The sequence below is a fragment of the Podarcis vaucheri genome, assembly GCF_965113315.1.
Source record: "Podarcis vaucheri genome assembly, chromosome: 7".
NCBI lineage: Eukaryota > Metazoa > Chordata > Lepidosauria > Squamata > Lacertidae > Podarcis > Podarcis vaucheri.
Genome location: NC_138765.1, coordinates 22628521 through 22641556, shown reverse-complemented (window position 1 = coordinate 22641556; position 13036 = coordinate 22628521). Strand labels below are relative to the sequence as shown.

The 13036-nt window shown below is 42.4% G+C and overlaps 1 protein-coding gene and 1 long non-coding RNA gene across 4 annotated transcripts in view; one reads left to right on the top strand and one right to left on the bottom strand.

Annotated features, from left to right (window-relative positions):
- The window catches only part of DYRK1B (dual specificity tyrosine phosphorylation regulated kinase 1B), a 34118-nt gene that overhangs the window by 15655 nt on the left and 5427 nt on the right, over window positions 1-13036 (bottom strand). Inside the window, exon 1 of one of the 3 annotated variants that reach the window (XM_082231617.1) lies at window positions 10284-10320. The exons of 1 other annotated variant lie outside the window; for it this stretch is intronic. In XM_082231617.1, coding sequence (XP_082087743.1) covers window positions 10284-10305 — 22 coding nt within the window. In that variant the 5' untranslated portion in view covers window positions 10306-10320. Of the gene's footprint in view, window positions 1-188; window positions 453-10283; window positions 10321-13036 lie in introns of those variants that run through there. One more of the 3 variants, XM_082231616.1, reaches the window with a different exon arrangement.
- Window positions 364-2725, top strand: LOC309537407. Its single transcript, XR_014221897.1, has 3 exons — window positions 364-485; window positions 1268-1407; window positions 2554-2725. It is a non-coding gene; the product is annotated as an uncharacterized lncRNA (long non-coding RNA).

Sequence of the window (13036 nt, the reverse complement as noted above, 5' to 3'; positions counted from 1 at the left end):
ACAACAACCTCCCTCTCCCATCTACAGAGACTTTCCTCAGTGCATAATAGTCCTTCAGCTTCCTTCTAGTTCTCCCTTATGCGGTTGCCAAGTCTCCCTCAGTTGCTGCTCTTGGCCTCATAGCTTAGAACAAAGACATATATGATCAGATAATCAGTATTTTCTCATTTGCCACACATGGTCCCTACCTGTGACCATTTTCCTGTTGTAGCAGGCTGAGGGCAGAAAGCAGGAAGGCTCCTGTCGGGCCCAATGCGATTGCAATGTCAGCAGCATCGTATTGAGATGGGTCTCAGTGCTGGAGGGGATCACCATGGGAAAAGCTATCTAACCACACCATCTACTCAAGTCCACACCATGGAAAGCTGTTCGCTGAAGTCCACTTTTTGGCTGTTGCTCGCCCAGGTTGTGCTCCCGAGAGAGAGTCTTAAAGCCACTAAGCAGAAAGCAGTGCTACACAGCTGTCATTGCAGAGGCTATGGAAGGTCAGCGGGCGTGGAATGCTCTCTTGGCTGGATCAAAGCAAACAGCTGGTTACATGCCATGGCCAAGTGGAAACTGATCAGAGGAACAGCTGACAAAAGATTTCCAAACGCAGGCCAGAGAAACCACTAAGGAGAGGGGCTGAAACATGCCAATTCCAAACCCCTCTTTTCTAAAATGTTACCTCCAGGCCACTGTTTGCCTCTTTGAACTTTCCCAAAGGAATTAACTCATTGGTGCTGGTTTCTAAAAACCTGAATGGTCACTGAACAAGCTGTTTCTGCTAAATCCTTAGAGTCAAGAGGAGTGTGGGACAGGAGTCTAAACTGACCGCATGTTATCACCATTTTTGCAGAAAAAAATAGTAATATTAAAAAAATGCAGTTTCAGTATATTTCTGAACATGTAATCATTTTGTGAGGGTTTTTGCAGGGTGGTGGTGATGTTAGCATAAATTTCCAGACCCCATTCTCCTAGTAACTAGCATCTTGGCCAACCACCACTGGAATAATAGTTTCAGACATTCACTCTGAGAGGTGTGTGTTTGTTTTTTTTTGGGGGGGGGGGACGGCTAACGGCTTTCCTGACTAAAATATCAATCATGCTTTCTTACAGGCAAATATAGTATTTTACAATGGATCTCCCCGTTTCCCAACAATCAGTCTCATTAAAAATCCAAATGAGGCAATATTCAATCTTTGACTGAAACTCTGGTGTCTTTTCAAATCAGAGAAAGCCATTGTCCATTGCACTGATACTTCTATAACCAAACTTTTGATTCCAGCACCATCAAACCATCATCCTTTTGGCTCCTTTTAGCTCACGCTGCTCCCATCACCATGAAAATCCACATCCACCACATGCAAAAGTGGAAGTGTTATGCAAGAAGATGGCAGCCAGAGCATATGAATCTGATATCAGGAGGTACTATTTTGAGGATTTCTTCACATCAAAACTTTTAAGAGTTGCTACACATTTTATTACTCAGCCCAAACAGCAATGTTCATAAGAACCTCAGGTCTGGTACACAGTTTATACATTTTTTGGAATAGAGTGTGGCTGGGGAATGAGGGCCATAAATACATTTATTAATTTATAAACCACCCAGGGAAGGACTCTGGACAATGTATTTCAAACATAAGAGCACCATACAGCAAAGGTAAAGGGACCCCTGACCATTAGGTCCAGTCGTGGCCGACTCTGGGGTTGTGGCGCTCATCTCACTTTATTGGCCAAGGGAGCCGATATACAGCTTCCAGGTCATGTGGCTAGCATGACTAAGCCGCTTCGGGCGAACCAGAGCAGTGCACGGAAACGCCATTTACCTTCCCACCAGAGAGGTACCTATTTATCTACTTGCACTTTGACGTGCTTTCGAACTGCTAGGTTGGTAGGAGCAGGGACTGAGCAACGGGAGCTCACCCCATCGCGGGGATCGAACCTCGACCTTCTGATCGGCAAGTCCAAGGCTCTGTGGTTTAAGCATAGATATATAAATTAAAAAAAATAATTGCAAACATGAAAGCATTTTTAATTGACCTTTAAAGGATACTGAATTGAAAGTAGAAAGAGTTAATTCACTATCTATTAATGGCAACTAAAATCTTAATTGCACAGACCTGGAAAAGGAAGAACCTCAACAACTGGTAAAAAAACTGTTGGAAAAATGATTAATGGCAAAGTTAACTTATTGGAACAAAGAGAAAATAGAGAAGGAGCTTGGAAAATGAACTATTTTGATAATTTTTTTAAAGAATGTAATTTTTTAGGAAGTTTACTTGATCTGGATAAATAGTCTTTGGAAGGAGCTATTTATTGTTGTAAAATGTAAAACTGAAATTTGAATGGTCAATTTAAAATGAATACTTAACTGATATAAAAATTAAATGTATGACTGTAATGTACAGAATTATTGGAGAAATACTATTGTGAATATTGTATATTGTTAACATCATTTATTTGTTTGCCCACTTTCTCTAGTTAAATCATATTCAAGGCAGCTATGTTATGATTTGCAAAAAATTACAATCTAAATCACAATATCTAAAATATTTGTTTTGTGTTTTTTAGTAGCAAATCATTAAATGTTTTCCATTGGCATCTGAAATCCAGTAATGTTGAAGAGAGGCCCACTTCTAAGGAGGAATCATTCCAGAACCAGAGATCCTCCTGCCATAGAGGAGGCCCTTCTACGTGTCTCCAAATTCTGGTAGGACTACAAGCAGAGCATCCCAGCCCACCGACCTGATTGCCTAGCATTGAAAAAAGTCAACTATTTAAAGCAAATCAGAATAAAATAGACAAAAATCCTGACAAGACAGAAGTACTGTTTTTGGGGGACAGGGGGCAGGCTGGTGTGGAGGACTCCCTGGTCCTGAATGGGGTAACTGTACCCCTGAAGGACCAGGTGCGCAGCCTGGTAGTCATTTTGGACTCACAGCTGTCCATGGAGGCGCAGGTCAATTCTGTATCCAGGGCAGCTGTCTACCAACTCCACCTGGTACGCGGGCTGAGACCCTACCTGCCCGCGGACTGTCTCGCCAGAGTGGTGCATGCTCTGGTTATCTCCCGCTTGGACTACTGCAATGCGCTCTACGTGGGGCTACCTTTGAAGGTGACCCGGAAACTACAACTAATCCAGAATGCGGCAGCTAGACTAGTGACTGGGGGCGGCCGCCGAGACCACATAACACTGGTCTTGAAAGACCTACATTGGCTCCCAGTACGTTTCTGAGCACAATTCAAATTGATGGTGTTGACCTTTAAGGCCCTAAATGGCCTCGGCCCAGTATACCTGAAGGAGCATCTCCACCCCTATCATTCTGCCCGGACGCTGAGATCCAGCGCTGAGGGCCTTCTGGCAGTTCCCTCACTGCAAGAAGCAAAGCTACAGGGAACCAGACAGAGGGCCTTCTCGGTAGTGGCACCCGCCCTGTGGAACGCCCTCCCATTAGATGTCAAAGCGATAAACAACTACCTGACATTCAGAAGACATCTTAAGGCAGCCCTGTTCAGGGAAGCTTTTAATGTGTGATTTTAGTGTATTTTTGGTTTCTGTGGAAGCCGCCCAGAGTGGCTGGGGAAACCCAGCCAGATGGGCGGGGTACAAATAACAAATTATTATTATATTATTATTATTATAAAATAAAGAAAACAGGTAAAAATAATCCTAATTTATTATTGTCTGAATATTTAAAATAGTAGGTTTATTCTAGCATAGACTTCTAGTGAAACTGCCAGTTAGCATAACACAAATCAATTGTATTCTGTTCTGCAAGCTCTTTTACTTTTCTATGCAAATTGACCTTGCATTTTGATTACTTTCCACTGTTGCTTCTGTCTCGAGCCCCCATTTGGTCATGTCTGGCCAGTATTCAGCTTAGCTCACACAAGATTGATTCAGATACAAGTAAGCTTCTACCTTGCATACTCACTCCAAATTTGCACCTCCTGAACATCATCTTTTTGCCATACTTTGCTGTTACACACAAACTGGTAAACTATGATTTGTGCTTGCTCTCCCAAGCTAGAATTGCAAATAGTGATCAAACTGTGTTGTGAAATGGAGGGAATCAGAGCATGCAAAGGGAGAGAGGACTACATAAGACTGAGACTTCCTCATGGGAACCAAGCCACACTGGTAAGACTACTGCCCAGATCTAATCCTGAGAAAGCAAAACTAGTTAACTAGTTGACCATATTAGTTAACTAATATGATTTTTATTTACTTATTTTTAGGAAGAAGGGAAATTCAAATCAACCACTTTTATCCTAAAGTAGGCTGGCCAGTGGGAATACAGAAATGGAAATTTATACATTCCTATTCCCTGCTACTTTCCCTTAGTAGTAATATGCAGCTATGAAGCTTGAGCAAGCAACTCTTCATTTAAAAAAGGGCACTGTACAGGAGTTATAAGAACTACCAATCATGGGGCAATAATTCTCAGGGTTAAACTTCCTGGTCTTCATAACCAGTGCTTTTTTTCAAAAAAAAAAAAAATATGTTTAGGGGTACTCTCATTTTCCTACTCATATTGAAATACTGCCTCTCAATGAGGCCAAACTTAGATTAACCAAATGTTTAGCGGTATGCATCCCCCTGCGTCCCCTCCAGAAAAAAGCACTGTTCATAACACTGACTATAGCATTTATTCTGATGTGCCTGGGAAGCCTACAGTGCAGATGATGTTTAACATAATAATCCTGAAAAATCCTAGAAACCTTGTACTCTTCAGCAACCAGAGCCACAATCTAAATCACCAGTCCCCACAGACAGAGATTTTTTTCCTTCTGCCCCACACTGATCTCTCATGTCTGTACTAGACATCCTTATACACCTCCATACAGCTGTACTACTGTATTCAACTCACAGGTATCAAGGCTTAAATTATTTGGTGTAAAATACCAAATAGGTTCCAGTATCAACTGTTCTTTGACCAACAGGAGAAAGAATAGCTGTCTGATGGTTGAAAAAACCCAGAGGTGTTGACTGGGTTTATGACCAAGAATACTGGGCACTAAGTGATCATTCTACACAGGAGAAAGGCAATAAAGCATACTGAATATTATCCAGCAACTGGCTATTCAGGGCAGTGAGCACCTCAGGTCTTGTATCTTTGTATCTCAAAACAGCTTTGCCGTTCCTCAGCTCATGAACCGTCAGGCAGAGATTCAACTCATTCAGTTCTAGGAGTTGATGTCTGCCAGTCTGTTGGAAGTGCTGTCCAAACACTTTATATGAAGCACTCACAGAGAAATGGTCTCCATGGCATGTAACAGTCACAGCCTTTTATGCTGACCTAACTAGTCTCAATGACTTCTACGTGACATGACATCGGAAGAATGTGCATGATCCTTTATATGTAGGGTGTTGAAGCTGTGTCTGGCCAACATCTGAATCCTAACTTGTTGGGCCACAACACTGGGGAAGCAAAATTCTCAGTCACAATCTTACATCCATGTTAATACTTTCTGGCTCCAGAAGCAGACCCCACTTCGTGAAATGGCTCCACCATACCACCAGATCTCTGATCAAGATGGTTTATACTGAAGGAGATACTGTTGTGAACAGCATTGATGAAACAACTGAAAAGTATGTAGGTGCAGACAAGCCCACCAAAAATGAATACAGAAGTGTATGATCCTGCAGTTCAGAGACAGGTCCATCATCTTAAAAAGAGACAAAACTGAGTAAAACCTGTAAAATACAGGAGGAGAAAGGCAGAGCTGGAGGTCAAATCAGTTCTTCCTAGAATCACATGCTTTTTCCTAATTCCCCGTCCCTAATTAAGCTGGCTTTATCCTGCTTTCGGTCCAGCCCCAATACCATTCCTATGGGATGTGTTCACAGGGAAAGGCCTTTCTTCTAAAGGAGCATAGGCTGGGGCCTTAAAAGCAGAGTGATTTTTTTACAGCAGCACCCACTAATAGCTGATAAACATGCACACACCTTCATATTTTGTTATCAGAGAAATGATGTGCATGAATCAAAGAGAAAGAATGTGCACATGAGCACTTTCAGTAATGCCATTAATTCAACTTAGACAAATGTGCACGGTGGGGAAGAGGTCAGTTCAAACACAGTTCTGGTCATAATAGCAAAACCCCAGAATCTAGACTTGGAATCCGAACTTGAGACCTCTAGTTTGATCTCCTGGCTTTGGAAAGATACCCTATACCTCAAGTATCCTAGGCTAGTGCACACACCGCCCTTTCATAAACTTCCAACAGAGATGGTTCAAAAATTCCTGAGGAAGATGATTTCAGTATGAATTGCTCTTATACTTGGGATATTCACCCTGCTAAACATAAGAAATGGGCTTTTCATCCCAACCTTAAGAACTTAAGGAAAGAAAGCAAACAGTGACCCCCCTTTCTGAAATCTTCTGTTTGAAGATGAAGAATGTCCTGTGACTTTCCCCACCTATAATATGCACCCCAATTTCTTGACCTTTTCCTCATATAACTAGTTCTTACCTCTCCTCTGAATTCTCTACAGCATATCAAAATAGTTTTTGAATTCTAGTACCTGTAAGGTACACAGTATTCAAATAACACATACTGTTGGAGGCAGCATGCCTCTGAATACTAGCTACTTGGAATCATAAGTAAAGAGAGGGCTACTGCCCTCATGTCCTGCTTGTGGATTTCCCATAGTCATCTGGCTCATCGCTGAGAGAACAAGAAGCTGGACCAGATGGACCTTTGTTATGATCCAACAGGTTCTTCTTCAATTCATATGTTCTTACTATTAACTCCTGATATAAGTCAAGTTTCCACTGTCCCCTGCTGGCATAAATTTACTTGCCCCCAATAAACCAAAAGTTATGCTTCAAAGCATTTCTCAAAAACCATGCTCCCCCAATTGTTGAGGCACTGTTCTCCCATTCATTATACTGCAGCATAGACGGTCAGAATAGTTTGAGAGGTGTAAATAAAGAGACAGACTTCTCGTTTTCAGCTTTACCTCAACTTTATTGTACTTTTCTGACCATCTGTTCAGGTTCTGGTGCCTTCAGGACCTGGTGAGCCCTTCAAAATTCTGCTTGGGAAGAAACTATGTTTTCCTCACCAACTTGCACAAGTGTGCTGTCCATATCTATGCTGAAGTAGTGTATTTGCTAAATTTCCTTACTTGATCTGGGGAAAGTGTTTGCAAGCTACAAACATCCACTGGCTGCAACCATGGAGGGGATATCTCCAATGCCTGGTCTCTAGGAGGACAGGGTCTCTGGGGGTGGCATTTGTTCTATAGCTTTAAAAGCTGCAGCAAAAGCCTTGGTGGTATCTGAGAAACATTCTACATACAACATATTGTGATGAAAGTCCTGCATCACAACACAATTAGAGGTAGCACTGTTGGGCTCTTGACTAGAAATTTGAAGCTTTATGAGGAAGGCATAAAGAATTCCCAGTTACATGCTATATTTCAGGCACCCAGTCAGAATGGTCATAGCTTGAAATACTATCAGTCCTGAAAGCTCTTGTTTGCTCTCTAGACTTTCAATGTGACAGACCCCTTCATTAACTCTTGGTGCACTGCAGAAGCAGATCAGGAGAGCTAAGACCTCAAAATGTCTCATGCAAGTGACCCACAGCTGCAGAGAAAGACCAAAAAGCCTGGTGGAGGACCACTGCTCTCCCAATTAAACTTTTAAAGAATCATTTTTGTGGCATATTCTATTTTCCTTATGAAATCAACTCCTGGGATGAGAAGAGGTTATATCTCTTCAGGAGGAAAGAAGATGCCACCATTTCTTCTCTCTGGAGACAGAAGGAAATGTCTTCGCCCAAGTTCCCCAGATGGCTCCCTCATGAACAAACAGTTCCAGTTGGAGAATTCTAGTTTGCCCATTGGCTGATTTCTGTTTAAGCTCCTGCGTCCTGTTGCTATAGCATGGGCACCCATCAAAGCAGCCCTGGCCTGTGTCCTGTCTCATGTCCACCCTATACCTCTATGATCAGAGCACACTGGCAGGTGATGATAAACATCTATGACTATGCTATGCTTCCGCTGGTGCTAATATTTTATAGCCACAATTTTTAATATGCTTTGTACCATTAAGATGCTTACTGGTAAACTTGCATGGTATTATTGAGTTTAGTATGTTGTGAACTGCATAGTGAATACAGTTCAATAGGTGCAATGTAATAAAAAACATGCAAACAAAATGCTTGACCTTCTGCAACAATTTCAGAAGGCGGATAGAAGCAGCTCAGTGGCATGCAGACTGAAAGGGAGGGTCTCCTATCAAGTAATCTGAGGTTTACTAGCCCTAATGTGTGCTAGAGCTAGGTTTTCTAATTAGGCCTCCTAAGGGAAAGGAGGGGGATAAGAGTTTATGGGTGCAGTTTTTGGAATCTGCCACAGCCAAATTACTGCAACAAGGCAATTCCTTCCAACAACCAAGAACCATAAAACAGATTGCCAGATGAGAGATCAATTTAAAAACATTAATAGCGGCAGCACAAAATAGTTGTCTAAGGAAATAAGGGGGCTAAACCATTACAATGTACACTAACTGCTGAAACGAAAAGAACCCTAACGTACTTTCAGACATTCATCGGGCAGCCCTATGATTTCTGAACATGTCAGCACTATCAGCTCTACCACTGCAATGGCTTCTGATGGAACTGTACAGCAACAGCTGCCCAGTCCCTACACAAGGAGAATGCACAACAAGCTTTTTGAGACTGTGTGTGTCCCTTGCCAAAGCAGTTTCTTGCTGTGCGGCGGGGGGGGGGGCAGACTGGGGAGGGGTTGAGAAGAGGAAACATGTTACTTGCTCTCTTTGCAGCAGAGGAGAAATTAGCCAAGAAGCTGCATTTCCAAACATGTAGGGCTACCTAGGGGAGTTTCATTCCGTTAGCCCTCCCTGGCATTGTACGTCACTGGCACAGGGCCAAGCCTGCACTCCGCTTCCAGGCCACAGGCTACACATTAACCCTCTGCTTGGTCCCTGTTCTGCCCTGCAGATTTCCACCAGGCAGCAAATTCAATCCCCGCCTCTTCACTCGCTTCTGTGCAGTGGTGCCTCTGCCATGGCAACAAGCTTCTCATTGGAGAAGCGGAGCTGCCAGGGAACCAATGGGAAGCCAGGCGGTGTTGCTAGGTTCTCCGGGATGCAATGGGCTGATTATGCCCAAACAAAGCAAGAAAGAGGAGAAGGCGAGAGTCTCCAAAAATACCTCGGTAAAGAACTGGCTCTCCTTCCAGGAACAGGGGCTAGAAATAACCTGCAAAGGGAGACCCAGCAACAACAGGGCTCATGGTGTTGGCACGATGCCACAGCCACTCACGGCAGTCGTGATCTCTCCTGTTCAGTGAATCTCAGAGCCAGCTGGGTGCAAAAATCTCCCCCAGTTCAGAATCCCATGGGGTGCTTGAATTTAATTTCCTATCTGTCTCCATCCTTCGGTGTAACTGGCAAGGCTAACATAAAAGGCTGCCTGGCCTGGCTGCAATTCCCTAGCTGTGCCTGCCTTTTCTTTTGCCAGCCACAGGGCACCAGGTATCCTCAACAGAGGTTCACTGCCACAGTTCTACCAGATCAGAGGTTTTGGACATTTCACGGATTCCTTAAAAAGGACAAGGGTAAAAAAAGGCTAGGTCTCCACGTACAACTCGACTGCCTTGCACCCTAGTCAGAAACCTATAATCTACTGTCAAGGTTCTAGCCAAAGGGTCCTGAAATGAGTTAGGAGCCTCACTTTTATTTAAGCCTAGGTGCCTGCTAACCTGTGCTGCAGGACTGCATTTCTTTCTAACCCACTGGGCCTAGAGACTCAATTCAAGCTACTGGAGGTGTGGAAATAAAGAAAAAAGATCATGCAAACCCAGTCTAAATTACAGCCTTCAGAAATGCTCAAAAACTTAAGGCAGCAAACAAAACCTTTGCAGAAAATTCTAATGTCATATGATCCAATATGGAAGAATGCCAACTACTTGTCTGTCCTTAGAACAGGGGTGGGGAACCTGCAGCACCCCAAATGTTTTGGACACTGAACACTCATCAATCCCAGCCAGCATGGCCATTGGTCATGGATGTTGGTAGCTGTAGTCCAACAAAATCTGAAGGGCCACAGGCCTTTCCCTGATTGAAGAAAAACATCTATCTATGATTTACATCAGAATGCCACAGAGTTCATTATAAACCTGGGAACTTTCAGACTACTGTCAACTTAAACACTGAGCACTGAAAAACATCTTGTTTAGCAAAATGGCATCTTTCTTTGAGGTGGAATCTATTCCATGCTCCTTGAGAGCTCTTTTCCTCATTGCAACTTAGTAATGGTCTTACCTTCATCACATGCAAGCCTCATAAAGCTTAGTTATATTCCCAGTCAAAATGTGGCCAGAATGATTAGGAATCCCTTCTGCTGAACTTCATTCTAAAGCCATGGGATTCAAGCATGTAACGGGCTCATATTTCTATTGGGCAAAAAGAACTGAAGAGTTAACTGCCACTGTTGTGAAATTAGATGGGCCCTGAGTAACATCTCAGGGAGGAAAGGAAGAGCAAAAGAAAACCTGTTTATAAAATTCAACACATATCAAGCGAGGCCAGAGAAGACCAATGTGGAAGGATTAAAGTGAGGAAAACAAGACTCCACTGAAAAGTATGTCTCACGGACTTTAATGGAATGTGCCTCCAAGAGTGCTGAAGATAGAAGCTTATGTTGAAATCATAAGAACACTTACTTGGAACAAGTTTCCGTAAGTCTATGAGCCATACTTCTGAGTAAAAGGTAGGGTATATAGAGATGATTCAGGGCACTGTCACAAACATTGCAGGGGAATATTATCATCACAGACCGAAGTGAGTTCAGAGCATAATAATATTTTCAAGATAAACACTGTATTATTGGTCATGAGGATATCATACAGCAGCAAACACAGTGCAAGTGAAAATACTTAAGCCTAGAATTACTGCTAGATTTCTCACTGAATTACATACATGGAAATCTCACAAATCAAGTGCACAGAACTAAGACTGTGGCAGCGGGAATACTATGCAGCAGACTGCTGGCAGTAATATGGGTGACATGGATTAACCTACTAGTCATGTTTGGGTGTGAAAGATCCTGTCTCAGTGAAGAGGCCTTGAGTAGACAAGAGGAGCTATTCAGGGTCATACTAAAGGTCCAGCCAGCCAAGTATCCTGTTTCCAACAGTGACTAGATTTGGATGTCACAATATGTTTTAATGACCCAGGATACTAACAGAGAGTCTCTTCCTGCTGTTCTCCTCCAGCCATTAACAGTTTTACTGTAGATACTCTGATCTTCCATGAATGGGTTTAATATTTTTTTAACTCAGTATTACTAGAGACTACTACTACATTCTGTGCAAGTAAGAGCCACAGGTTTGTACTAGCATAAAATATGTGCTTGTTTAAAAACTACTCAGTGCTCTCCAGTTTTATTTAGTATTAAGTCAATGGACAAACCTCATACCATATTCAACATTCTAATCTAGTTCTCTCTTTTTGACCATGGTTCTTATCACTTCAGCTTATGCTCAATATTCACTTCTGAAATATGAGGAAACTAACAGCGCCTAGGACTTGCCGATCAGAAGGTCGGTGGTTCGAATCCCCACAACGGGGTGAGCTCCCGTGGCTCAGTCCCTGCTCCTGCCAACCTAGCAGTTCGAAAGCATGTCAAAGTGCAAGTGGATAAATAGGTACTGCTCTGGCAGGAAGGTAAATGGCGTTTCCGTGTGCTGCTCTGGTTCACCAGAAGCGGCTTAGTCATGCTGGCCACATGACCCAGAAGCTGCACGCCGGCTCCCTCGGCCAATAAAGCGAGATGAGCACCGCAACCCCAGAGTCGGCCACGACTGGACCTAATGGTCAGGGGTCCCTTTACCTAAGACTACACATAGTACTAAGTTGCATGTACATTGGAGAGTTATGTTAGTTTAACCAATTATTTTCCAATTCATTCTGAAGTTGTTAGCTTTTAATGTGGGTTTTTGTCAGTCGCAGTGCACAGAGCTGAAATTTTAAGCAATGACTTTCAGGTCTGTCCAAGTTCCTTTACTAAGGTTGTTCAAATACAACCAAACACCTATTGTCCAGAGGCAATCACAACCTGAATTTGTTGGAAGCTTTTGGAATGTTGGGAATGGCCTGCTCTTGAATCAGAATTTCAAAGCCAATTATATAAACTCAATGATCTGACTATGAATACAGAGTTAGGATTGTTATACATATTACTCTTTCCTAAAACTATGGCCAAAATATTGTGAAACCAATTTTAGCTGAATGATTATTGTGGACCACAGCAGTATATTAGGCTCCTAATATAACTTATTTTTCTACATTATCTTAAATTCATTCTTTTTTGACACTAGGAAATTCCCTTTCCCCATCTTCTGCAACAGTGTTGAAACTAGGAGATGTGCTGACATAGTCAGTGCCATTTGGTCTCCATCTACCTTGGTTTAGAATGCAAAATCTGAACAATCAAAGAAGACTAGGAAGGAGATAACAGAAACTGAACTGGATCTACATTGTCAAATGGGACCATTACCCTTCTCCACTAACAGTTCTATTTCTCTTATAATGAAATGCAAATTTTCCCACACAAAGTTTACTACAAGTAAACATTTAATCAAAATGTGAAAGAAGGATGTACAAGAAAATAATTAAGTATGGTTAACAAGGTATTTGGGGATTTAAAGCTGGATATGTGAGAAGGAGGACTGAATTGATTTCCACAGGATTTGGAAAAAGGTATTTGGAGGGCTGGGACAGTGCTTCAACCAGGAACACTGGCTGATAAAAGTTAAGTAAGCATAGAAACATTTCATGAAATGTAATGATACCCAAGTAAGGTAGACTACAAGATTTATAGAAAAGACTAAAGATACTTCATCAGGCTCCTTATAGCAGTTCTGTGTAAATTATGTTCCATCTGATGGCATCCAGTTTGTCAACATTCTGTATGAAAAACTTCAAGTACAACCTCACACCCAGATCTTGAGTTCAAGGCAGGACAATGGTAAGTGGGGCAGCCATTCAGGTAGGAATTAGTCCTAATGGTTTAA